General features: G+C 44.2%; 1 protein-coding gene across 2 annotated transcripts; it reads right to left on the reverse strand.

The window, feature by feature from the left end:
• Positions 1-2,685: 2,685 nt before the first annotated feature.
• Positions 2,686-22,849, reverse strand: STAM2 (signal transducing adaptor molecule 2). 2 transcript variants are annotated; one of them, XM_056496600.1, is made up of 14 exons: positions 22,711-22,849; positions 16,950-17,034; positions 14,316-14,391; positions 14,022-14,117; positions 11,103-11,249; positions 10,199-10,268; positions 9,703-9,889; positions 8,933-9,027; positions 8,422-8,501; positions 8,179-8,266; positions 7,728-7,782; positions 6,935-7,079; positions 5,834-5,991; positions 2,686-4,954 (listed from the first exon to the last, which is right to left on the reverse strand). In XM_056496600.1, exons 1-14 carry the CDS (start codon positions 22,748-22,750, stop codon positions 4,762-4,764), a joined length of 1,515 nt encoding a protein of 504 aa, XP_056352575.1. In that variant the 5' UTR covers positions 22,751-22,849; the 3' UTR covers positions 2,686-4,761. The 2 variants fall into 2 exon arrangements, with proteins under 2 accessions (XP_056352575.1, XP_056352574.1); XM_056496599.1 differs by having other exon boundaries at positions 8,422-8,504.
• Between the last annotated feature and the right edge of the window lie 1,551 nt (positions 22,850-24,400).

The raw sequence follows: 24,400 nt of genomic DNA on the forward strand, positions 1-24,400 counted from the left end.
GGACCGAGCTGGGGATGCTCACCGGGAGAGGGAAGGATCCGGGCAGAGCTCAGAGACCCTGGCAGGACTAAAGGAGAGATGGGGAGGGACTGGGGACAGGGATGGAGGGACAGGACACAGGGAATGGCTCCACTGCCAGAGGGCAGCGATGGATATTGGGATATTGGGAATTCCTGACCAGAGCCCAAACCAGGAGCAGAATCCAAATCAGAACAAGGATCCAGAACAGGAGCACGATCCAAACCAGACCAGAATCCAAACCAGGGGCAGGATCCAAACCAGGAGCTGATCCAAATCAGGAGCAGAATCCAAATCAGGACCAGGACCCAAACCAGGACCAGGATCCAAACCAGGGGCAGGATTCAAAACAGAATCAGGATCCAAACCAGGAACTGATCCAAATCAGGAGCAGGATCCAAACCAGACCAGGACCCAAACCAGCAGCATCCCCCCATGGTTGAGCTCCCACAGCCCAAATGGTCCCAGCCATTTCCCATTCCAGGGAAAACACAGGGTTTATTTTGGTCACCCCTTGACATTTTGGAAGATGATTGTTACTGCTGGACACCTGCTGGGAGCACAGGGACATTTTGTGTCTGCTCTCCTGGGTGTGGGGAGGATTTCTGGAGAGGGGATTTGGGTAAAGACTTGGAGGGACAGGACACAGGGAATGGTTTGCACTGCCAGGGGCAGGGGTGGATATTGGGATATTGGGAATTCCTGGCTGGGCTGGAATTCCCAGAGAAACTGTGGCTGCCCCTGGATCCCTGGAACCTCCAAGGCCAGGTTGGACAGGGCTTGGATCCACTATTTTTCCAAAAATGTCCTGAGTTTGGGAGGGGAAAATCTCTGTGATGGTGTTGCTTAATTAAGGAAAAGCAGGAATTTGGGGAGGTTTCACCTTCCTGATCTTCTGTGGCAGCCCCAACCCTGCTCAGTCTGGGTGGGATTATATTCCAATGTGCCCTCTGCACATTCCCTGCCTGTCCAGCTCACACAAAACTCCCTCTGGGGGTTTATTTTCCTGGCAAATATTGGATCTGAACGTGCCTGGAAAACTCCTGTCCCTGGGAGGCTGGAGACGTTATTTAATAATTGTATTTAAAAAAGAAAAAATTACATAGTTGTCTTTACCATTGTTACAGAGATGTTTTATTCTCTGCTTCAACAGAAGCTGAGCAGGGAGAGATGGGATATTGGGGTATTGGGATTTTGGGAAGGAATTTAGGAAGGAATTCCTGGCCTCCCATTTCCAGGGCAGGGAGGAAAACAAGCTAAATCAGGAGCTGGGTGTGCTGGAAGCTGAAATCTGAGGAAGGTTTGGAAGCAGGACCTGGATTTCCTGCTTCCCACAGCTGAGCTTCACCTCCAGGCACATCACACCTCCCACTGGGATGAGCAATGAGGAATGTGCACATGCCAGGGTGAGCTCACCCACACCTGCAGCCTCTGAGCACACCCAGCCTCCTCCAGACACCAAATCCTTGCATTCCATGGCTGCAAGGAGCAGCTGCATCCTCTGCCAAGGTCAGTGTGGGGCACCAGGTCTAAATCAGATTATTTTTACAGTTTCATCACTAAACTGCTCCTAGGAAGGCATTTCTGTTGGAACATTCTCTCCAGAGACCCCCTGGCTCATGTGGGGATTCAGAAGGGAAAACAAGGCAGCATTCCCCAAGAATTCAGGATGTGATTTGGCTTTTTAAAGGTTCCAGCTGAAGTGACCCCAAATCAACCCACTGGGGTCAGAAGCTCCAAAGGGCTGGAAGAAAAATGATGAAAACCAGCAAGTGTAAATGACAAATTTTGTGTCCATGCACAGATTTAGCAGCAGGATTAAAGCTCAGGGATTGACCCTGATTTTTTGGGATGAGCCAGAATTCTGAGGTTTATCCTAAAAATGATGAAAACCAGTTGACTGATGTGTAAATGACAGATTTTGGGGCTCCCTGCAGGAGATTTTGGTGTTGATGCACAGCTTTAGCAGCAGGGTTCAAGCCCAGGGATTGACCCTGGTTTTTGGGATGAGCCAGAACTCTCAGCCAGGATCACAGGACTCAGCTCCTGCCTCTTTGGGCAGGGAATTCTCCTGGGTGTGTCTGTTACTCATCCCACAGCCACCTCTCAGTGCAAGCAGGGCAGTGCCTGGGAGCTCTCTAGAAAAGATGCACAGATAAAAATAAGGGAAGAAAATCATCTTCATCTCAAGAAATAATCCCACAAGCCCAGGGCCACCCCCCACCAAACCCTCCAGCACAAAGAACACACACAGCACTTGGAAGGTTCCAATAATCTGATTTTTACCATTATTTCTGGAGCCAATTGGAGAGACAGAGTGTGGGTGACAGCAGGTAACAGAGCACAACCCCTCAGAGCACGCTGGGGTGACAAACTGAACAGACACAACAGATCCCCAGCTCACACCCCAGGAAATGGATCCCAAAGTGATACTGAACACCCATGGAACAAATGTATCACATGGAAAGTCTCATTAGAAAGTTGCCCAAGGTTCCTGTGTTAAGGGTTTGTATGAAAAAGCAGGAGTTCTCCACCCTGAATTGCTGATAGAAACCTAAGGTAGAAATCTGGAGTTAGAGAAATCCTTTGGCAGCATGTTCAGTTACAATCAGGCCTTAAAAATAAATATGATCATGTCTAGAAGTATGAAGAGAAACACCAACCCCCTCTAGATACACTGGTTTAATAATAATTAAATTATTTTACACTATCTACAAGTTGCATATCACGGAGTTAGGAGTAGAAGAGGTGACAGAAGGACAAATCTGCTTTTATAAAAGTTCAGGCATGTGTGGAGGTGTGTAGAAAATCTCAGACAAATGAGTATATACATTATTTATATTTAACAATTAACATCATCAAATCATATCTGGCTGGCTCAATCCAAGATTTTTCTTGGCCCAAAGCTCAGAATCAAAAAAAACACCAATTTAAATTTCCCAACATGGAGAATTCATAGCAACAGGAGCAAGGTTTAGTTAGACCCCAAAACCAACTTGGAACAAAGTAAACTCTGACAAATAAAAGCTCCAAACAATTAGAATTTGGAACAGAAGCATGGAAATAAATTCATTTTCTCCAAAGATACAAAGGAACAAATTAAAATACTTCAGTATTGCCAGTGTGTTATTTGTACTGAGCTACTTCCAGGGGAAGGATCAAGACAAAATTAATGTCCAAAGGAAAGACAAAATCCTCCTTCCAATTGCACACATTTAAATAAAAAGTGATTTAAAGAGCAGGTGCTGAACACTTTTTGCATGAGCATGAGGCTGCAAATGTAAGGTCAAGATAGCAAATAATTAAATACAAGGGAAAATAAATGGAGGAGGTGCTGAGTGAAGAGTGGGTTTTGTCACTCAGCAGCCTGGGAGTTCCAATCTGGGATGAAATTTATCCATCAAAATTGCTTATTTCAACATCTGGGAGCTTCCTGAATTTAACTGAGATGTTTTCATCAGTAATTTGCTTCCATTATTCCCCCAAACCAAGGATTCTCACTCACCAGAGGTGGTTAAAAGCAGGATAAATGTCACCATGCTCCAGTGAGGAGGCAAACAGGAGGATGAAGTGATTTTTTTTTTTGTTTTTCAGCAGTTGAAACAAGAAGAAGAAATAAATCCCACATTCCCAAAGGATAATCCAGCTCCTCTGCTCCCATGGACAAACCCCACCCTTTAAAAAGTGCATCAGGGAAGAAATTCTTGGATTTCTTGTCTCACCAACTGGCACATGTGCCCAGCTCTGGGGCAATCCCTGCTCCAGGGACAGGGCTCTGCTTTTCCAGGAGCACAGAGCCCAACCCAGAGCACATGGGATGTGCTTCAATCCCCTCCCCAAGTGGTGCAGGACCCTCTGGGGTCAGGGCTTCTTCAGACACACAGTGGCAGAGAAAGGAAATCCCAGAGAGGCAGAACCCCCTGGTCCCACTGAGACCATTCCTGTTCCACTCAGCTCCCCCTTGGAAAGGGAACAAATCCTTCAGCAGCTTCAAACCTTCTCCAGCCCCTCCTTTCCACAAGGAATTCCAAAGCTCCTTCACTTCTGCACCATCCAAACTGAAAGGAAAACTGGGAGGAGGTTCTGTGCAAGTTCCTGGCTCAGCACCTTGGAGCATCCCCTGCTCTTCCCAAGGAGCCTGGTGCAGGCAGTGCCACCTCTGCCAAGACACCAGGAATGCCAGGAAAACTTGAAAAACACAGCAGTTCTCTGTGTTTGCTGAAATATAGAGGCAGCACTGTTAAAACCCTCTTTTTGTCTCCTGTTTCCACAGGGATGTGGTCCTGAGTGGCAGTTTCCTCTTGCAGCTGGAGCCAGGGATCCACGGCGAGTCCTTCAGGAAGGGGACTCAGAACTGCAGAGATTCCCTAAAGCCACTGGGACAGAAGGATTACAGAAGACACCAGAAGAGGCAAAGCAACAGCATCTCAGCATCCTCAAGCTTCCAGAAACACACTGAAGAGAGAAATTATTTTGGGACAATCTTTCCAAGATTCACAAGTGGCGTTTCCTGAAAGCGCAGGGGAGAGTTAAAAAAAAAAAAAAAAAAAGGACTCAGAGGGATGGGGAATTATTTTAAACCATCCCCTAATCTAGTTCAGGATGCAAAAATGCAAATAACCATCAGAGCTGGTGCCTATTTTTACTCTGCATCACCCCAAGGCAGCGAGTTGGGCTGTTGGAGAGGAAAATGGACTCGGATATCCACGGCAAGATCGGCGGGTCGGAATTCCTCGCTGCTGTTTAAAGCAGAGGCTGCTGATGGAAATTTGTTGGCTGCTGCTGGAGCAGGGAATGAGCAGGGAGTGGCCCAGGGTAGGCTGGTCCTTGGGTGCTCTGGAATGCTGCCATGTCCACGGCCATGCCCATCTGCTGCTGGGGGAAGGCGGCGGTGCCGGCGACGCTCGGGAAGGGCGGCGGCAGCGCGGGGTCGGGGCTGTGGGGACACAACACCAAGCACGCTGCAGAGCCAGCTCAGGGCCCAGCACAGCCACCCACAGCACCCCTGCTCACTCCCAGAGCAAGCTGGGAGCTTCCCAAGTACACACATTTCACCAAAATTGCCGTTTTTGAAAATATTTTGTGTTTTGCTGGCTAGGAAAATACCGATTTTCACACGCACGCTGAAATTTTTACTGATTTTTACACACAACTGAAATCAGTCTGGCCTTGCACTCCCCATCCTGTTATTCCTCCCTGTTAATAAACACAGTTTCCCAGCAATTCCATACTTGTCATGTCTGTAACATGGCAGTTTTTTATGGTTTTTGCAGGAAAAACGTTTTCACCCTCAAAATTCTTCCAGCAGCTCAATAACTCTACTATGTAACTTTTACCTTTTAATTTACTCTTGCTTTCTAACTTACTCTTTCCTTTTAACTTATTATTTTAGCTTACTCCTTCCTTCTAACTTACTCTTTCCTTCTAACTTACTCCTCTTTTCCAACTTACTCCTCCTTTCTAACTTACTTTTTTAGCTTACTCCTTCCTTCTAACATTCCTTCTTTCTATCTTACTCCTCCTTTCTAACTTGCTCTTTAACTTACTCCTACTATTTAATTTTTAAGCTTTGGTGCTAGGTGCTTAAAGCTGAGGTCACAAGTTCCTTTTTAACCTTCCTCTCTTAAATAAACCTTCCTGGGAAACCTCCTTGTGCAGGATTAATTTTATCCAGAGTGATGCTCTCATTGCTCCCTGGTTTAGTAAAATCAGTATTTTCCTCTCAAAAAATGACACGTTGCTAAATGTAAATGCCACAGGAATATGCAAGGTGGCAGAATCCCCCCCCAGGATGAAGAATTGGCTGGATCCATACCTTAAATAAGCAGCTGGAGGTGGCTGGGTGGCTGCAGAGTTGATGCTCTGGGGCAGAGCCCTCACCTGGGCCACGTGCTCAGGGGCCAGGCTGTATCCTGGGGACATGGACACTCCCTGCATCATGTAATTCCCACTGGCAGGCTGCACAGGATACGACTGCAAAGCAAATCAAAGCCAGGAGATTTGATGCTTGGCACACTCTGCAACAAACCCACCAGAATATTCTAAAGCTGGAAGCAAAACCTGCAGTTTCTTCCAATTCTGGTTGAAATCATGCAAGATTCCCTCAAAAATTCAGGTGGCACAGGCTGGAGGTGCTTGGATTTGGGATGAACAGGTTTGCAGCAATTTTGGGAGGAAACAGCAAACTCCAGCTGCCTTTTGGCTTAAATTACTTTGTAACCTCCAATCTAATGAATTTTCCATCGTTACTGGGAGTTAAGGACACAGAATTACTTTTAACTGACATATTTTCAGATCTAGCAGTTGCCATGGCAACTATTCTTTTCCCACTGAACAATTAACATGAAAGTAAAATTCACTTCAAGTAAAAACCCTCATTCTGTGCTGTTTGAAAATCTCTCCTTCCCCTCCATGTTTCTTCCTTAAGCCATCATTAGGGACAGTGTGGAACAGTTTGGAGCACAAACACAACGTGTTTAGAACTGATACAAAATGTTCATTTTTCTAAGGGCAAAAGGAGCTAAAAGCAGAGTGTTTCTATAGTTAGCAAAATTGGGATTAATAGACTGATATTCCAGTTCCCTCCCATCCCCACTATTAGATAAGAAGAGAACATTTTACTTGGAGATTGACATGACTCACAGCAAGAATATCCACCAAGCTGCTGCAACACCCAATTCCAACTGCAAGAAATGAATTATGGAAAGGGATCTTTTGGAATTTTCAACAGTCCCCAAGCAAAAACCTTCTGTTCTAGTGCATAAATCCCAATTTCTTGCAAAGGCAATGTCAGATTGCTCGTGGGCTCCTTTCAGGTTTTGTGTGATTTTTTTGAAAACGGGGATAAATAGCGGGGAGTTTCCAGCTCCCAGGAGTTTCCAGCTTCCAGGAATTTCCAGCTTCCAGGGATACTGACCTGCACAGAGGAGGTGGGTGGGAATTGAGCAGGGTGCTGGAGTTTGGAGTAGGCTGAGTACAGGGGGCTCTCATTCATCAGTTTGTTGTAGAGCTCCAGAGCTTCCAGAACCTTCACGTTCAGTTCAGATAACTCGGAATGTTTCCTGTCCCAAAAAAAAGGGAGAGGGCACTGAGCTGCTGGGACATCTTAGGTGGGGAGGGAAGAACAGTGCTGCATTCAATATGCAACAAAAAGAAGTCCCTAAAAGGGTAAATGTAAATTTTTTTACCCATTTATATTGAAAAATTGCTGTGGTGTGACTGGAAGGGAAATCCAAGAGCTGCACAAGCACTGCTGGCACCAAAGCTGCAATTCCCAGCTGGAATTTCCTGTTCTTTCCACCCTCAAATATTCCAGCCCAGCCAGGAATTCCCAAAATCCCATCCATCCCCCATTCCCTGTGTCCTGTCCCTCCATCCCCTGTCCCCAGCCCCTCTCCATCTTCCTAAGGATAACATGGAATAATTCTGAAAAAAACTGAAAATTCCAACCTCTAGACAGGCTGGACAAGGCTACAGTCACAAAATGCCAAAATAAAAAGCATCCATGACCTGTGCAGTGAATTTTGGGAGAGCAGCAATCAAATCTCAGAGCACACACTCACAACTTGATATTTCAGCAATAAAAAAAAAATAAAGGTGAAGTTGTTGCATTTTTCTTGCAAGGTTTTCTAGCTCAGGAGATGAAAGTACCAAAAAATATTATTAAAACTGCCCAATTTGAAGGAAATCAGTGAAGAAATTGTTCTCACCTATCTATCTCTTCTAGTTTTTCATCTATCATTGGACCCATCTGCTGGCACATATCTGTGAAGACAAAGTGTTGAGGCAGTTGATGTCTTGCACAATTAAACGTTTAAATGCAGCCAAAAATATTTTATCCAGCTACAGTAAAATTAATTGCTTATTTATTTCAGGGTTGGGATTGGTAGATGGATCTTGCAAAGCTCAGGCATTTTACAGAGCTGTGTGTTATGCAAATGATCCTGCTAAACATGGAGCTGGCTTGGAACTATTAAAAAAAATTCAAATTATCCCCAGAGCCCCACACTCCCACAGTGAAATAAGTGTTCTCCAGCACTGCTAGTACAGAGCACAGCTCCCCTAAGCTTAAAATAAACACAAAGAACTCCCAGCTCAATCCACAAAAGGTAATTGTGAGAAGAAGTCATAAAAAAAGAGCTCATTTAGTGCTGCAAGTACCTTCTGAGTCGAGCAGATCAGGAGAATCAAGCTTTAAATCTGTGGGATCTATGCTCTGAAGTACCTGCAGTGTTTTATCCATCTTCTCCTGAAAGGGGAAGAAGACAAGATGAAGAACTTTTGATTTCTCAGCCATGCCAAGATTGGTTTAAAGTTCTTTATAGACAAAGAATCATCTGCCAACATTCAGCACCAAAAGAATGGAATAGCCCAGCAATATTTTATTTTAAAGTGGCTCCATACCTCATCAATATAAACTGGCTCAGGTTCTGCTTTCTTAATTTCTTCTGCAGTGTCCTCAGGAACAGAGATTTTATCCACAGCTGCTGAAAGAACAGAGAGGGGTTTCTTTTCTCCCTGTTGCTGTGATAACTTCAAACAAACATTTGCTCCTTGTTATTTTTCTGTGTGAAAAGACACTGTGACATTTGAAATGGCAATTTGCTGTATTTGTAAATATGTTGCTGACAAGGAATTATGGTGAATCGAACCAAATTTCTGTCACAGAAAATGGTAATAACTTAAAAAGAGAAACAGAGGCAGAAATTAAAGTGAGTTATGGAGTGATCTGTGCTTGATTGCTTGAAACAAGGGCAGGATGTCTCAACTCTTTCCTGGGGCTGATAGAGGAAATTATTTTGCTGCTGGGCTAATTAGGATTGCAGCACAAAGCTGCCTTTGTGAAATAATCATGAAATAATCCATCATTTCAGCCTCTGTAATAATCCATCAACCATTTCAGCAGGTAACTCACCTGCCTCAGGCTCCACAGTCAAGTCAGAGGTGACAAAATTGGATGGGAACAGCCCCACTCCTCTGTGGTTCTCCCCTTTCCACCAATTGGCATCACTGGGGGAATAAAGAAGGGTTACAGAACTCTGGGCTGAGCAGAGCCAGGGACATATTTGGGGTTTTTACAGAAAATCTCAGGTTCAGAGACACATTTGGTGGTTTTTTTACCAACACCCTGTGATATCTAACAGAGAATATTTGCAGGGATTAGCACAAAACCAAACAGGAGATGGGGCAGAGGGGAGGAGAGGGAGGAAGAGGAATCAGGGGATGACTGAAAATTGAACACAGTTCATCAATTCTTTACATTGATTACTTGCCAGCCCTTTAAAGCTGTTTATGTCCTATAGATGTTAACAACAATCATTATTTGAGCTGGTTTTAATCAGCTTTATTCTTGGCAAATGTGATTCTTGATAGCCAGAGGTTTCACAATTGCTGGAAGCAGATGGAATGTGATGCCAAGGTATTTTCTTATGTCAGACAACCAACTCAGATTTCTCTTCAAAACTACAAATTGGATGAAACACTCGAGGTTCTCCCTACACTGAAAATTATTTGAGGTCAGGAACCAGGATTTTGGAAAGATGGAAGAAAGAGAAAGGGATGTGAGGGAGGGCAGAGTGAAATGACATTTCTGTGGGGAGGAAGAAAAGCATCAGAGGAAAAATGTGCTACCCTGAGAAAACAAGAGTGGTGCAACAAAGGCAGCTCCACCTGAGTGTATTGTACCTGTCATCCAAAACAAAAATAATTTCTCCACTTTTAAAGGTGAGCTCATTGTCCTCCACAGCTTCAAAGTCATAGAGAGCTCGCACCTTCCTCAGGCTGGGGGGGTTTGCTGCCATTTCTGCACTTGGGTACAAGGACTTGGTTTCCATTTGCTGCTGTTTCTGCTCTTGCAAAGACAATTCAATAGCTGCAGGTGGGGCAGAGAGGAAAAGAACAAATTTGTGAGGTTATCCCTGGAGAAAAAGCAGTTTGAGTGCTTGATTTAACAAAAAGAGGGTTTTTCTTTATTTAAACAAGGTCTGTGTCTGTAGTGCTGAAAGTGAATATTTCAAATGCTGTGTGATGGAGGAATCCATGAAGATTTGGGAACTCCTGGAATGCCACAATTCCCACCCTGCTGTGCCCTTGATTTCAATTCTGTGCAGACCAGATTCCTATTTCCCTGCTTTTTAACAAACCTTCTGGAGTCTAACCCAAGGCAGAGACAGCAACTCACCTTTAGCTATATCCTCATCTTCTTTGGATTTACTGGATGAGGAGCCATTCTTGGCAGCACTGGTGGAAGCCTGCAAAGGTGGGAACAACGGAAGGACAAATGAAAATGAAATCTCCAGAATTATGTATTTTTTAAAAATTAGCACCAAGTTGTTCCTGATCAGGTGGATTATGGAATCCAGGTGATCTAGAAATAAAAATCAGCACTCTTCAGGTTTTTTTTCTGTTTTCAGCAGGGAAAAGAATTAAATAAATCATGAGATTTAATTAAAATAACTGATTTTACTGAAATCATTATTTTAGTCATATTTATTACTCATTTAAATGACTCTTTCCACTTTTATCCTTAATTTCTCCCTTCAAGAGAGAAAATGCTTCAGTTGGGAGCTGCTGATTTAAATCCTACAATTCTCCCCAGCAGCAGAGTGAAATCATTCCTGGAGTTTTCATTCCCACCAGGAGCTGGAATTGGGTGCCAGTGCTCAACTCTCCCATGTTTCTGCCATATGTTTTACACATAGATCAGATTTAGAAGTGAAAACATCTTTGTGGAGGAAGGAGGGATTGTAAAAGTTAAAAAACTCACAGTGTTTGTAAAAGTTAAAAAACTTTCTGTGTTTCACATAGAGGAAAGTGAACTTTGTGTAAGAAACTGTAATTTTAATTTTCAGGACACAAAACATGGAAATATTTAGAAGTGCAATAATAAGAAGTCAGGAAAAAAAACCACCTGGCATCATTTCTGCTGTTAGATTTGGCACAAGAAACCACCAGAAGTGAAAAATAAACCACTCCAAATCCAGGGTAACTCCTGCCATGGACAGGAAATGGGACAAACAGGAACAGGGCATTTGGGGAAGGAAATCAGAGTGTGGGACCCCTGAGTGTCCCCAGGCAGCTCCTACCTGGGATCCTGCTGCAGGAAAAGTGACCCCTTCCTCCTTCAGGGATTTGATGGTTGCAGAGATTAAGCTGCACTGTGGGTCTTTCTGGAACTCTTCTGACCACTCCACCATGAGGGATTTTAGCTTTTCACACACTTTTGGGTGAGCCTGGGAGACAAAATGGCATAAAAAGGGATGTTTGAGCCTCAAGGAGCTGTTACCAAACCCATTTTACTCTGAATATCCTTAATCATAAATACTTGTGTTGAGAAGATTTGGGGAGCAGAGTGATGATCTGATCTGATATTCCAGAGAACTTGCTGTGCTCCTGGAGCACCAATTCTGGAGAAATTCAAGCTGCCTACCACACTCACCCCAAACTTCTGCCTCTCTGTGTTACTCACCCTCCATTTAACCTCAATTTTCTCTTCACTCCTTCTCAGGTGTGTTGTTTTCCACTTCCCAACCACATAAATTGGTCTGATATAAGTCACTGGCTTTTCCCTACAAGAAATCCTACAAGAAATCTTTTCCTACAAGAAATCTTTTCTACAAGAAATCTTTCCCTACAATCCACCTTTTCTGGCCTCTGCAGTTTCTCCTCAGATGCCAGGACAGGTTTTGTCCCAGCTGAGAACCCCAAAAAAAACTTGATCTGTGTCTCCTTGAATCAACTTCTCCCACAGAAAGAAATTATCCATAGGGATAATCCATAGGGACATTTTCTATTCCCAGAGTAGGAGCTGAACTGCAGGGACAGCCTGGTACAGGAAGAAAATTTCCTTGGAGTGGGAGCAAACCAAGATCAATTCCAGGATCCCTGCACATTCCTGGGTGAGATTCCAGGATCCCTGCACATCCCTGACTGGGATTCCAGGATCCCTGGGTGAGATTCCAGGATCCCTGGCTGGGATTCCAGGATCCCTGCCCACCCCTGGCTGGGATTCCAGGATCCCTGCACATCCCTGGCTGGGATTCCAGGATCCTTGGGTGAGATTCCAGGATCCCTGCACATCCCTGACTGGGATTCCAGGATCCCTGGGTGAGATTCCAGGATCCCTGCACATCCCTGGCTGGGATTCCAGGATCCCTGTGTGAGATTCCAGGATTTCTGCACATCCCTGGCTGGGATTCCAGGATCCCTGAGTGAGATTCCAGGATTTCTGCACATCCCTGGGTGAGATTCCAGGATTTCTGCACATCCCTGGCTGGGATCCCAGGATCCCTGCCCATCCCTGGCTGGGATTCCAGGATCCCTGGGTGAGATTCCAGGATCCCTGTGTGAGATTCCAGGATCCCTGCTCATCCCTGGGTGAGATCCCAGGATCCCTGAACATCCTGTGTGAGATTCCAGGATTTCTGCACATCCCTGGCTGGGATTCCAGGATCCCTGTGTGAGATTCCAGGATCCCTGCCCATCCCTGGCTGGGATTCCAGGATTCCTGTGTGAGATTCCAGGATCCCTGTGTGAGATTCCAGGATTTCTGCACATCCCTGGCTGGGATTCCAGGATCCTTGGGTGAGATTCCAGGATCCCTGGGTGAGATTCCAGGATCCCTGGGTGAGATTCCAGGATTTCTGCCCACCCCTGGCTGGGATTCCAGGATCCCTGCACATCCCTGGCTGGGATTCCAGGATCCCTGCCCACCCCTGGCTGGGATTCCAGGATCCCTGGGTGAGATTCCAGGATCCCTGGGTGAGATTCCAGGATTTCTGCCCACCCCTGGCTGGGATTCCAGGATCCCTGGGTGAGATTCCAGGATCCCTGCCCACCCCTGGCTGGGATTCCAGGATCCCTGGGTGAGATTCCAAGATTTCTGCCCATCCCTGGCTGGGATTCCAGGATCCCTGGGTGAGATTCCAGGATCCCTGGGTGAGATTCCAGGATCCCTGGGTGAGATTCCAAGATTTCTGCCCACCCCTGGCTGGGATTCCAGGATCCCTGGGTGAGATTCCAGGATCCCTGGGTGAGATTCCAAGATTTCTGCCCACCCCTGGCTGGGATTCCAGGATCCCTGGCTGGGATTCCAGGATCCCTGGGTGAGATTCCAGGATTTCTGCCCATCCCTGGCTGGGATTCCAGGATCCCTGCCCACCCCTGGCTGGGATTCCAGGATCCCTGGCTGGGATTCCAGGATCCCTGGCTGGGATTCCAGGATCCCTGCCCACCCCTGGCTGGGATTCCAGGATCCCTGCCCACCCTGGCTGCTGAAGGTCAGTGCTGAGCTCCAGGATGTTTCCTGGCTAATGGGAACACAGGGAACACTTGCAGACCTATTTTTCCCCAGAAAACCAGAAACACAAGAGGTGTGAACTCATTTTGCTTCCCAGCAATTTCAATTCTTTCCTTAATTGCTCTGCTCAGCCTCTGATGATTGCAGGGCTCCCATGGATCTGAAAACTCCTGTTTAACCCATTAACCAGTTTTGTTTCCAACTGGAGCAGTAATTAGGGAAAAGCTGCTCCTGCTTACTCAATTCCTCACATCCAGATTTAGATCCCAGCAGCTGCTTGACCCCAACCATTTTATTCTCCTTTTCCTGGTTATTTTCTCATTCAACATTCCCACAATCTCTAAAAATTCAAAAGGGTTGTTTGTAATTTTATCCTGGAAAAAATATAATTTCACTTCCTCATCATTTTCCCTTTCACTTCAGCCCAGGAATTTCCTTCAAGCCTAATAAAAACTCTCTTCAAGTAAAGCTGCACTTACCATGATCAAATTAATGGAGCTTAGGAACACAGATTATAATTAAAATTGCTCTTGTAAAAATCTGAAGGATTATCAACTGTCAGTTCTTTAACAGATTATTTTTTTCAGAGTGAAAATTACACAAATTTCAGTGAAAACACAGCAGCAAAACTAGAAAATGTGGATTAACTACAACACTAATTTGGAGAAGTTACCAAAATAATCTTGAAGGTTGTGAAAAAAATTACCTTGTTTATTATAGCTCTAGCTTCAGTGGCAAAATCCCTGGAACACACTTCCAAGTGGAATATTTTCCCACAGTTGGAGACACAGGCTCCTAAAAGCTGACAGCAGAAAGAAAATTGGGAAAATGCAGGGAAAAAAAAGTGCAAATTAAAAAAAAAAAAGAGTGCAAATAATCCAAAATAAAAGGTAAATTCAGCCTGGGCACTGATTTAATCAAGATATTAATTAATTGGTCAGTAAATATTTAATTGCTGCATTCTGGGTGGTTTTTGGGAGAAATTTGGGGACTGACTCACTGTGAGAGCTTGCAAAGCCACGTGGGGAACTTTGTGATTCATTCTCTTCATGATGGCTTTAAGGCAATCCTTGGCTCTGCAAAGGAACAAGGAAATTCAGGATAAATGGGAGGAGCTGTGCAAGGAATGAGCCCACACCTCCACCAGAACTGAACAAAAACGTCACCAAACCTGAAATTATTGAGCAAAAATATCACCAAACCTGAAATTACTGAGCAAAAATATCACCAAACCTGAAATTACTGAGCAAAAATGTCACCAAACCTGAACTTATTGAGCAAAAATGTCACCAAACCTGAAATTACTGAGCAAAAATATCACCAAACCTGAACTTATTGAGCAAAAATGTCACCAAACCTGAAATTATTGAGCAAAAATGTCACCAAACCTGAACCTACTGAATGAAAATGTCACCAAACCTGAACTTATTGAGCAAAAATATCACCAAACCTGAACTTATTGAGCAAAAATGTCACCAAACCTGAACTTATTGAGCAAAAATGTCACCAAACCTGAAATTACTGAGCAAAAATATCACCAAACCTGAAATTACTGAGCAAAAATATCACCAAACCTGAACTTATTGAGCAAAAATGTCACCAAACCTGAAATTATTGAGCAAAAATGTCACCAAACCTGAACCTACTGAATGAAAATGTCACCAAACCTGAACTTATTGAGCAAAAATATCACCAAACCTGAACTTATTGAGCAAAAATGTCACCAAACCTGAACTTATTGAGCAAAAATGTCACCAAACCTGAAATTATTGAACAAAAATGTCATCAAACCTGAATTTACTGAATAAAAATGTCACCAGACCTGAAATTATTGAGCAAAAATGTCACCAAACCTGAATTTACTGAAAAAAAGTAATTAAACCTGAACTTACTGAGCAAAAATGTCACCAAACCTGAAATTATTGTGCACAAATGTCACCAAACCTGAACCTATTGAATGAAAATGTCACCAAACCTGAACTTATTGAACAGAAATGTAATGAAAACTGAATTTATTGAGCAAAAATGTCACTGAACTTGCACCTCTCAGGGCTGGGCAGAGATTTCCCCATTTACCAATTTGGTTTTGGGTGTTGGATTGGAAGAAATTCCCTTTTTTTCCCCCTTGGCATTCCACATTCATTCCCAAAAAATGCCAATTGCAGGGTTTGAGGCAGACAATGAAAAAAAAAATCCCAAAAAAAAGAGATTATTTAATAAATGGACACAAAGATTTTTATAATTTGTTTCAGCACAATCTGAGGTGAGCAGAGAATAATAAATAGCAGATATATGAATAAATATAAAATAAATAATAATAATTTAAAATAAATAAATAGTATTTTAAATGGTTCTGCTGAGGGGTTTCCACACTTGAAATGAGCACTAATGGCTGGCAGCAGCTCAGGCACATCAAAGGCTTCATTAACACTGATATTTGGAACATTTAAAAACATGAAATCCTAAAAAAAAAAAGCTGATGCAGCATTTAAAAAATAGTATCACTTGAGCTGCTGGATTAGCAAAGCAAAGAAAAGCCTCTGTGCCAGAAAAATACATTTAGTCCTAATATTTTTATTTTATTTCACATACAAACCATCCACCAAAGTAACTCAAGTTATTTTAAGTTGTATTTTTATTTAGGGTAAGCAACAATCTTCTTTATTTTCAAGGGCAGAAGGAAAGAAAATGACACAAAATTGAATTAAAATATGCCAGCAGAAGTGATGTTTAAAAATCAGAATTTAGGATTTTATTTTCTATACAAATATATATGTTTAGATTTGATCATGCATTTTATATACTTTTTTTTCTGCATATGTGATTTTTTAGAAATCAGTGAATTTTTTACAACATCCCTTCCTCCACAACCAGATATAAAACAATTCCCTCCACAGAGGTTTTGTGGCACTAAAAATTCTGATTTTTATCAAAGGATTCAAAGGACATTTTTTGCCTCCAGGACTGAATATTCCCAGATTGAAGAGATTTGCTGTTGTTCCTTGTGGCAGGTAATTAATTAAAATCAAACCAACCAAAATTCCCCCAATTTTAATATTAAACAGAACTGCTAAAAAATCTGAATTACTTCAGAATTCTGCCTATGCACTAATTAAGGATGAATTCCAAATTTAAAAGATGTAATCACTCAAAATTTCAGCAAATATTTTTGGCCACCACAAAATCACTGAAATTCTATTTATGTTCCACTCAGGCTAAACTGATTCCAAGTGATTTTTGTTTTGATCCCTATTTTTTTTCCCTATTTTTTCCATTTTCTCTCCTATTTTTCCTGACAACCAAACACAGACAAATATCATGAAAAGCCTCTGCTCCTTGCCAGGTATTTTTTCTGCACAGAAATTATTTCACTTTCTCCTCTTGGCACAGTCACTTCCCCAAATTTCTGCCAGATCATGAAATATGAATAACTTGGGCGTGCTGTGCAAAACTCCAGGAAAAAAAAAAAAAAAAAAAACCTGGAAAAAATCCAAATTTTTTGTGCCCAAAATCCTGCTGGAATATTTCTTAAAGCCAGCTCTGTGTTTTTGGGAGGTTGAGCTTTTAGAGATGTGTTTTTTGGAATATTTTCTTCCTCACAGCAGCACAGAATTCCCTGGAATGCTGAGCTTACCCATTGGGAGTGCTTCCAACTTTGTCACAAATATCCATGATAAGCCCCCAATCCTCACTGGTGTTGTATTCATTTGTAGCTTTTTCTGGAAAAAAAAAATTATTTATTAAGTGATTTATTTATTCAGTTCAGAGTCTATCAATAGAATGGATCCCAAATTAATATTTCATGGATTTATGGAATGATTTGGGTTGGAAGGGACCTTAAAGCTCTTCTTGTTCCAATCCCTGTACAGAAACTCATTCTATAAAATAATTAATAAAGTTAATAGTATTTATTTGTAGCTTTTTCTGAAAAAAATATTTATTAAATTATTAATTTATTCAGTTCAGAGTCTGTCAGCAGAATGGATCCCTAATTAATATTTCATGGATTTATGGAATGATTTGGGTTAGAAGGGACCTTAAAGCTCAATCCCTGTAGAGAAACTCATTCTATAAATTAATTAATAAAACTTAAAGGTATTTATTTTGTAGCCAGTTTATTGTTATTTAAATGCCACGTAAATATTGCAGTTCAAGTTAATAAACAGTAAATTAAATATTTTATTGCATTTGCTGCTTCAAGATTAAGTTTTAACCAACTAAACTCAATTTTATTTTGGCTGTTCAGCAGACAGATTTCCACAGAGGAAAAAAGAAAAAAAAAAAGAGGAAATTTAGAATTTTGGCCATAATTCATCTTCACAAACTGGAATATTTACTTAGAGGAAATAAATAAATATTATTTTGAAACCACAAACCTCCTTCAAAAATGATAGAATTGCTAAGTTTTCTTTTAAGTGCATCAATATTTTAGGACATGAACAATAAATTCATGGATGGTGTGAAAATAAATGAGTGCCTGCAATTTTAAACATTAAAAAAAAAAGAAAAAAGGTGAATGTTCCCAGCTTTTCCAGCCCTCACTAGCAAGGTTTATTGAATTATTAGATGGGAAATACACAGAAATAAGAGCAGAAAAAGAAGGAATAGAATGCCCAAAACCTCCCTGTTCCCATTTTTCCCAAGCCCAGCCCCACCTCTGCCCTTCCAAGCACACAAATTCCAAAACATTTTATTATTTCAGCCCTGAATTCCCTTGAGACAGGGAAGTGAGATCTGGGTTAAAAAAACAGAAATATACTGAAATACAACATTGTTTCCTCACCTGAGTCACTTTCTATGCAATAAACAGAAAATAAACACTGATTTAGCACCAAAAAAAAAAAAAAAAATCTCTACTCAGGCACTTTCAGCACAAAAAGTTTTTGTGCTAAACCAGGACTTGTTTATTTTCTAAGAATTTCAAAATTTTCTTTGCCCATGAAGTGAAATCAACCACTGTCTGCACAGAAATAATTCAGATTTTACACAGGGCATGGGAGAACTTTTCACCGTGAAGAGTAAATATTAAAAATATGGAGATGAAGCAGAAAGATGTGGATGAAAGGCAGAAATTTAATCCTTTGTAGAGCCTAATTAGTGAATTCCAGCTTGGATTTAATTAGAGATCATGGCCAGGATGAACCTGCAGTCACAAGGCAGCCCCACCTGTCTCATGGTATTATTATATCCTAAAAAATTGGGTTAAAATAACTTTTTGCAATATAAATCCAGTTCATTGAAATGTTTTTTTAAATGAACTTATTGCTTGAAGTGTGTTTTGTTTCATTGAGGCTAATAATCTGCAAAGGAAATAATTTTATTTTTTCTGTCAAAAAAACCAAAAAAAACCCATTGGAAAGTTTTGAGAGTGGACAATTCTCAACAATTCTTTATTATAAATTTGTGTTTATTATATAAAATATCTTTCATAATAGAAAAAAAACAGTAACAGTGAGGCTGTGGTATATTAAAAATAATCAAGGTAGGATGGGGGAGCAAAGCAAAAATAATCTCAAAAAAAAAGAAAGAAATGTCATAAAAATGCAGGCTCAGAATTTAGGGATTTTAAGCAGTCTGAAAAATATTGTCCCCACAGTTGAAGAAGAAAAGAAACACCCAACCAACAGCAAGAAAAAAAAAATCTAATTTGCTTTTCTTCAAGTATTAATAGTTGCAAGATTTTAGCCTAAATGTTGAAGACAGGAATTATTATAGACTGAGAAATAAAAGGAACTTAAAATAATAATAATAATATAAAGAAGAGGAAGAAGAATAAATAGCAGAGAAACAAGAATAAATAGAGGAAATAGAAGAAGAAATAGAAGTTATAAAAAATAAAAAAGGAAATACAACACAAGGGAAATGCCTTGGGGGCTGGATTAGGAAGGAAAATGAAAATTCCTTTTTCCCCACAGGTGTTCCAAGGAAAGAGCAGCTCTGGATGAAGAAGCAGCTGGATCTGCCCCAAAAAAGGCACCAAATTCCACACCCAGCACCTCCCCAGCCCATCCACATGTGATAATCTGATATTTTGCATGGTCTAATTTACAACAGAATACTGATTTTTTTTAAAGCTTCTAATGGTAAAGTTTTCCTGGCAAAGCACTCTTAAGATTTAGCCCAAATACTTCAAGTTCCTATTCTGTTGCACTTGCTAAATTCTAATGAGTGGTAATAATAAATTATAAATAATTAATATTAAATATTAAAGAAAAAATACACTGAGTAAAGCTGAAGAAATGGGAAGTGAACAGAGTCCCATTTTTGAAGTTCTACAGCCTGGGAGTCTTTGAAGCATTTTTGTTCCAAAATTTGTCAAAGAATCCTGCAGAGTTAAAAAAAAAAATCCACTTGTACAAATATATCAGCTTGAGTCATGTGAAATGTGAGTGTGGTCAAACAGCAAACTGCACCAGGGAATTGAAACTAGAAATAAAATAATGAATAAGTGATAAATAAAATATGAAACCAGCTCAACTTATACTACAAACAAAACAAAGATTGTGTGGCCACAAGAGCACTTGGTCTCTTCCATTTTGGCCGTGACAAAAATCCCAGGAATGCTGAATTCTTCTCTTTCCTACATCCTAACAAAAAGCTGAAGCTGGTGTTTTGCAGATTTCATTGCTTTTTTCAGAGCTGCCATTCAGAAGAGATGTTGTGTAACAAAAAAATGACAGGGAGCACGAGTTTAAGACAGCACAAGTCAGGGCAGGACACAAAACAAAACAACTGAGTCACCGTCTTCACCCCAGCTCCAGGCAGGTTTTGTAATCACTGAATCACAGAATTCCACAGAATCTCCTCCTGAGCTGGAAAAGATCCACAAGGACCAGCCAGTCCCACTCCTGGCCCTGCACAGACACCCAACAGCCCATGGTGTGAGCAGTGTGGGTTCAGGGAAGCTGAAGAAATCATCAATACAAGGGTGAAAAGCAGCTGATCCTAGAGCAGCCACAAGTCCCTGAATCCCTGCAAGCTCAGCAGCACCACGGGAAGGGCAGGAGGCACAGACACCCCTCAGACAGGCTGGGAAGCTGTGAAACTTCAGGAGTCAGAGGAAAACGGGACACAAAGCATTCCTTGATGCTGCTGAGGGTGGAGAGAGAGGGACCCACTGATCTTTTCCTGCCCCAGCCCTGGAAAGATGTGTCAGGAGCAGCCAGGAATCCCTGGAGCTGCAATAGGAATGCCAGGATTGTTTGGGTTGGAAAAGCTCTCCCAGCCCATGGAGTCCCAGCTGTGCCAAATCCCCACCTTGTTCCCTGAGTGCCACCCCAGGAATTCCTGGGACACTCCAGGGATGGGGATCCAAACCTCCCTGGGCAGTTCCAACCCCTGAGCTCCCTTTCCATGGGAAATTCCTGCTGATTCCACCCTGCCCTGCCCTGGGGCTGTTCCCTCTCCTCCTGTCCCTGTTCCTGTTCCCAGATCCCAAATCCCCCCGGCTGTGCCCTCCTGGCAGGGAATTCCAGAGAGGGAAAAGATCCCTCGGGATCCTCCTTTGCTCCAGCTGAGCCCCTTCCCATTTCCCTCAGGAATTCTCATCCCTTCCCATTTCCCTCAGGAATTCTCCATCCTTTCCCATTTCCCTCAGGAATTCTCCAGCCCCTTCCCATTTCCCTCAGGAATTCTCCATCCCTTCCCATTTCCCTCAGGAATTCTCCAGCCCTTCCCATTTCCCTCAGGAATTCTCCATCCTTTCCCATTTCCCTCAGGAATTCTCCATCCTTTCCCATTTCCCTCAGGAATTCTCCATCCTTTCCCATTTCCCTCAGCAATTCTCCAGCCTTTCCCATTTCCCTCAGGAATTCTCCATCCCTTCCCATTTCCCTCAGGAATTCACCATCCCCTTCCCAGCTCCATTCCCTTCACTTGCTATAAGAGGAAAATCAAAAATTGGGAGAAAACATGAGGGGGAAAAAAAAGTGCAGGAAGTTTGGGGAGTGCTCTGCTGCAGAGCTTTCCCCTCAGGAATCCTCCTTTTCTCCAGGCTGAGCCCTTTCCCATTTCCCTCAGGAATTCTCCAGCCTCTTCCCAGCTCCATTCCCTTCCCTGGCCTCGCTCCAGCCCCTCCAGGGTCTCCCTTGCCATGAGGGGAAAATCAAAAATTGGGAGAAAACGTGAGGGGAAAAAAATGTGCGGGAAGTTCGGGGAGGGTTCTGCTGTAGAGTTTTTTCCTCCTGGATCCTCCTTTGCTCCTGGCTGAGCCCTTTCCCATTTCCCTCAGGAATTCTCCAGCCCCTTCCCATTTCCCTCAGGAATTCTCCATCCTTTCCCATTTCCCTCAGGAATTCTCCATCCTTTCCCATTTCCCTCAGGAATTCTCCAGCCCCTTCCCATTTCCCTCAGGAATTCACCATCCACTTCCCAGCTCCATTCCCTTCACTTGCTATAAGGGGAAAATCAAAAATTGGGAGAAAACATGAAGTGGGAAAAAAAAGTGCAGGAAGTTTGGGGAGTGCTCTGCTGCAGAGCTTTCCCCTCATGAATCCTCCTTTTCTCCAGGCTGAGCCCTTTCCCATTTCCCTCAGGAATTCTCCATCCTTTCCCATTTCCCTCAGGAATTCTCCAGCCTCTTCCCAGCTCCATTCCCTTCCCTGGCCTCGCTCCAGCCCCTCCAGGGTCTCCCTTGCCATGAGGGGAAAATCAAAAATTGGGAGAAAACGTGAGGGGAAAAAAAATGTGCGGGAAGTTCGGGGAGGGTTCTGCTGTAGAGTTTTTTCCTCCTGGATCCTCCTTTGCTCCTGGCTGAGCCCTTTCCCATTTCCCTCAGGAATTCTCCATCCCTCCCCATTTCCCTCAGGAATTCTCCAGCCCTTTCCCATTTCCCTCAGGAATTCTCCAGCCCCTCAGCTCCCTCCTGTCCGTGATCTGTCCCCAGCCCTGCAGGTGCCCCAGCAGTTCCTGGCACAGCCCAGGGGCTCTTGCCCACCTGGGCACCCTGGGCTCGGTCCAGCACCTTTCTCAGCTTTCCAGACTCTTCTCCCGGCCCGGAGCATTCCCAGGGCTCGGTGTGGCCCAGGGGCAGATCCGCCACTTGGCCTCGTTGGCTGTGGCACCACCGGGCTCATCCCATTGATCCAGATCGCTCCCTGACCCTCCTGCCCTCAGCACGGCCACGGCCCGCTGGGGACTCGGTGTGGTTCCCGAATTTGCCACGGAGCACTCGATCCCCTCCTCCGGATCACCGATCGAGATATCCAACAGCACCGGGCCCAGCTCTGATCCCCGGGGCACCAGCGGCAGGGCGAGGGAAAGCCGGGAGGGAACAGGGAGAGAAAAACAGGAGGGAAAGGAGAACGAAAAAGGAAGAGGAAGAAGAGGACGGAGAAGGCAGAGGACGAAGAGGCCGCCCCGCCAGGCCCAGCCCCGCCCGCCGCCCCGGCGCTCACCCACGTCCTGCTCGAAGGGGTTGGTGGCGAAGAGCGGCATCTCGGCCCGCGGAGCCGCCGCTGCCCCGCACCCGCACCCGGACCCGGACCCGCACACCCGGCCGGAGCCGCCGCCGCGCCCGCCCCGCCTCGGCCCGCTCGGGGCGCGGGGCTGCCCCGCCGCGCCTGAGCGCTCCGCGCGACCAGCGCCGCGGCCGCAGCGCCGCGAACCGCCGCGATAAGCGGCTGGAAGGGAAACGGCGGAGCGGCCCCGCGGGGCGGGGGGGAACGGGGCGGGCGGCGGCTCCGGGAGCGCGGCGGCGGCGGCAGGCACCGCTCGGGACAGCCCTCAGCGCGGGGGCCTCGCGGGGGCCTCGCTGGCGGGGAGGCGGGAACGGGGCGGGGGCCCTGCTTACGCCCGTGACGTCACGACGTCGCTGTGACGTCACGCGCCGCCATGTTGCGGCGGTGGGTGAGGGGGCGAACGCAGGTTGTCCCCGGCAGAACCGAAATTAAAGTGTTCTGAGGGGAGAAATGGCGTCGTGTCCGTGGGTGTGAGGGCGGGGAGTGCGGCTGAGGGGATGGCGGGTGGGCAATTCATCCTGACATCTCAAGAGTTAAAAAATTAAAATAGTTAACGATTGGAAATACTGAACAGTTTTCCCAGAGAGCTGCAGGGAGAAGGGGGTCATGAAGCAGAGTCCCGCCCGATTGTTGTCAAAGGTGGAATATGTAAAGCTTTTCTTGGGGAAAGTTGTTCGTTGATGTTTGATCTTTGGAGATTCCCAGCCCAATAAAGAAGAAGGGCGATGGAATCGGTGAAACAGCAGCCAAGAGCTCCCAGTGATGTGCAGGTGTCATAAAAACAAATTGCTGCTGGCTGGAAGTGCCTGGTTAAACTCGGGGCTTGCTCCCTTCAGTGATGTTTGTCTCTGAACAAGGTTCAGGAGAAGGATTTCCTCTGGAAGGGGATCCAGGGAATGCAGAGCCCCCAAGGCAAGGGAAAAACCAACAAACCCCATTCAGCAGCTGTGCTTAAATCTGGGTAAGAGGGAATTCTGGCAAAGGGAGAGATCACAGCCTGACCCCAACGGGAGAGGGACTGGCACGGGGTTAACTTGAGAGAATCATTAACCTACAGAGGAGAGAGCACTAATTAGTAACTGGTCAAAGAAATTATGGGATAAGGAGTTCTGGGATGGGACACTGTTGGGGACATGTGGTTCTGGAAGGGAGGGATGGCTCAGTGACAGGACAGATTTTGGGGATGTGGCCTCCCAAAAATCTCCTTTATGGGCACACCACCTGTCCCCATCCCTGTGTGGGACCAGCAGGAGCTGCAGGTCCTTCCTCCTCTGAGGAATATCACACTTATCTGTTATTAAATACCTGTTATTAATAGATATTTATAATAGAGACTCAGCAAGGTAAAGGCCATGTCAAACCTCTAAAGGGGGAAATGATGCCTTAAGTTTTTTCATATTTTTTATTGCATTGGTTTATAACTGAACCCCACACAAAGTGTTCCAGGCTCTCCTCCCAGCCCAGCCACACAAACCAATCCTGTTCCAGCCCAGAACCAAGGACACGCTGCAGCTCCAGCCCCAAAAGTGCAACCAGAGAACTGGGGAGAGGATCTGGAGGGTGGGACTGCAGAGCCTGGAGCTGGGATTGGACAATCACCAATGTGGAAATGGACCAAAACTGATAA

This window comes from Oenanthe melanoleuca, chromosome 7, assembly GCF_029582105.1.
Source record: "Oenanthe melanoleuca isolate GR-GAL-2019-014 chromosome 7, OMel1.0, whole genome shotgun sequence".
Classification (NCBI taxonomy): domain Eukaryota; kingdom Metazoa; phylum Chordata; class Aves; order Passeriformes; family Muscicapidae; genus Oenanthe; species Oenanthe melanoleuca.

What these genes read in the sequence shown, in the direction of transcription:
- STAM2 (XM_056496599.1), bottom strand. Translation starts at nt 22,750, where the DNA reads ATGCCGCTCTTCGCCACCAACCCCTTCGAGCAGGACGTGG. An exon ending in GTTGGAAGCACTCCCAATGG is followed by an intron (nt 14,392 to 16,949) that starts GTAAGCTCAGCA and finishes GTTCCTTTGCAG; the next exon opens with AGCCAAGGATTGCCTTAAAG. An exon ending in AAACTAGAAGAGATAGATAG is followed by an intron (nt 7,080 to 7,727) that starts GTGAGAACAATT and finishes TTTTTGGGACAG; the next exon opens with GAAACATTCCGAGTTATCTG.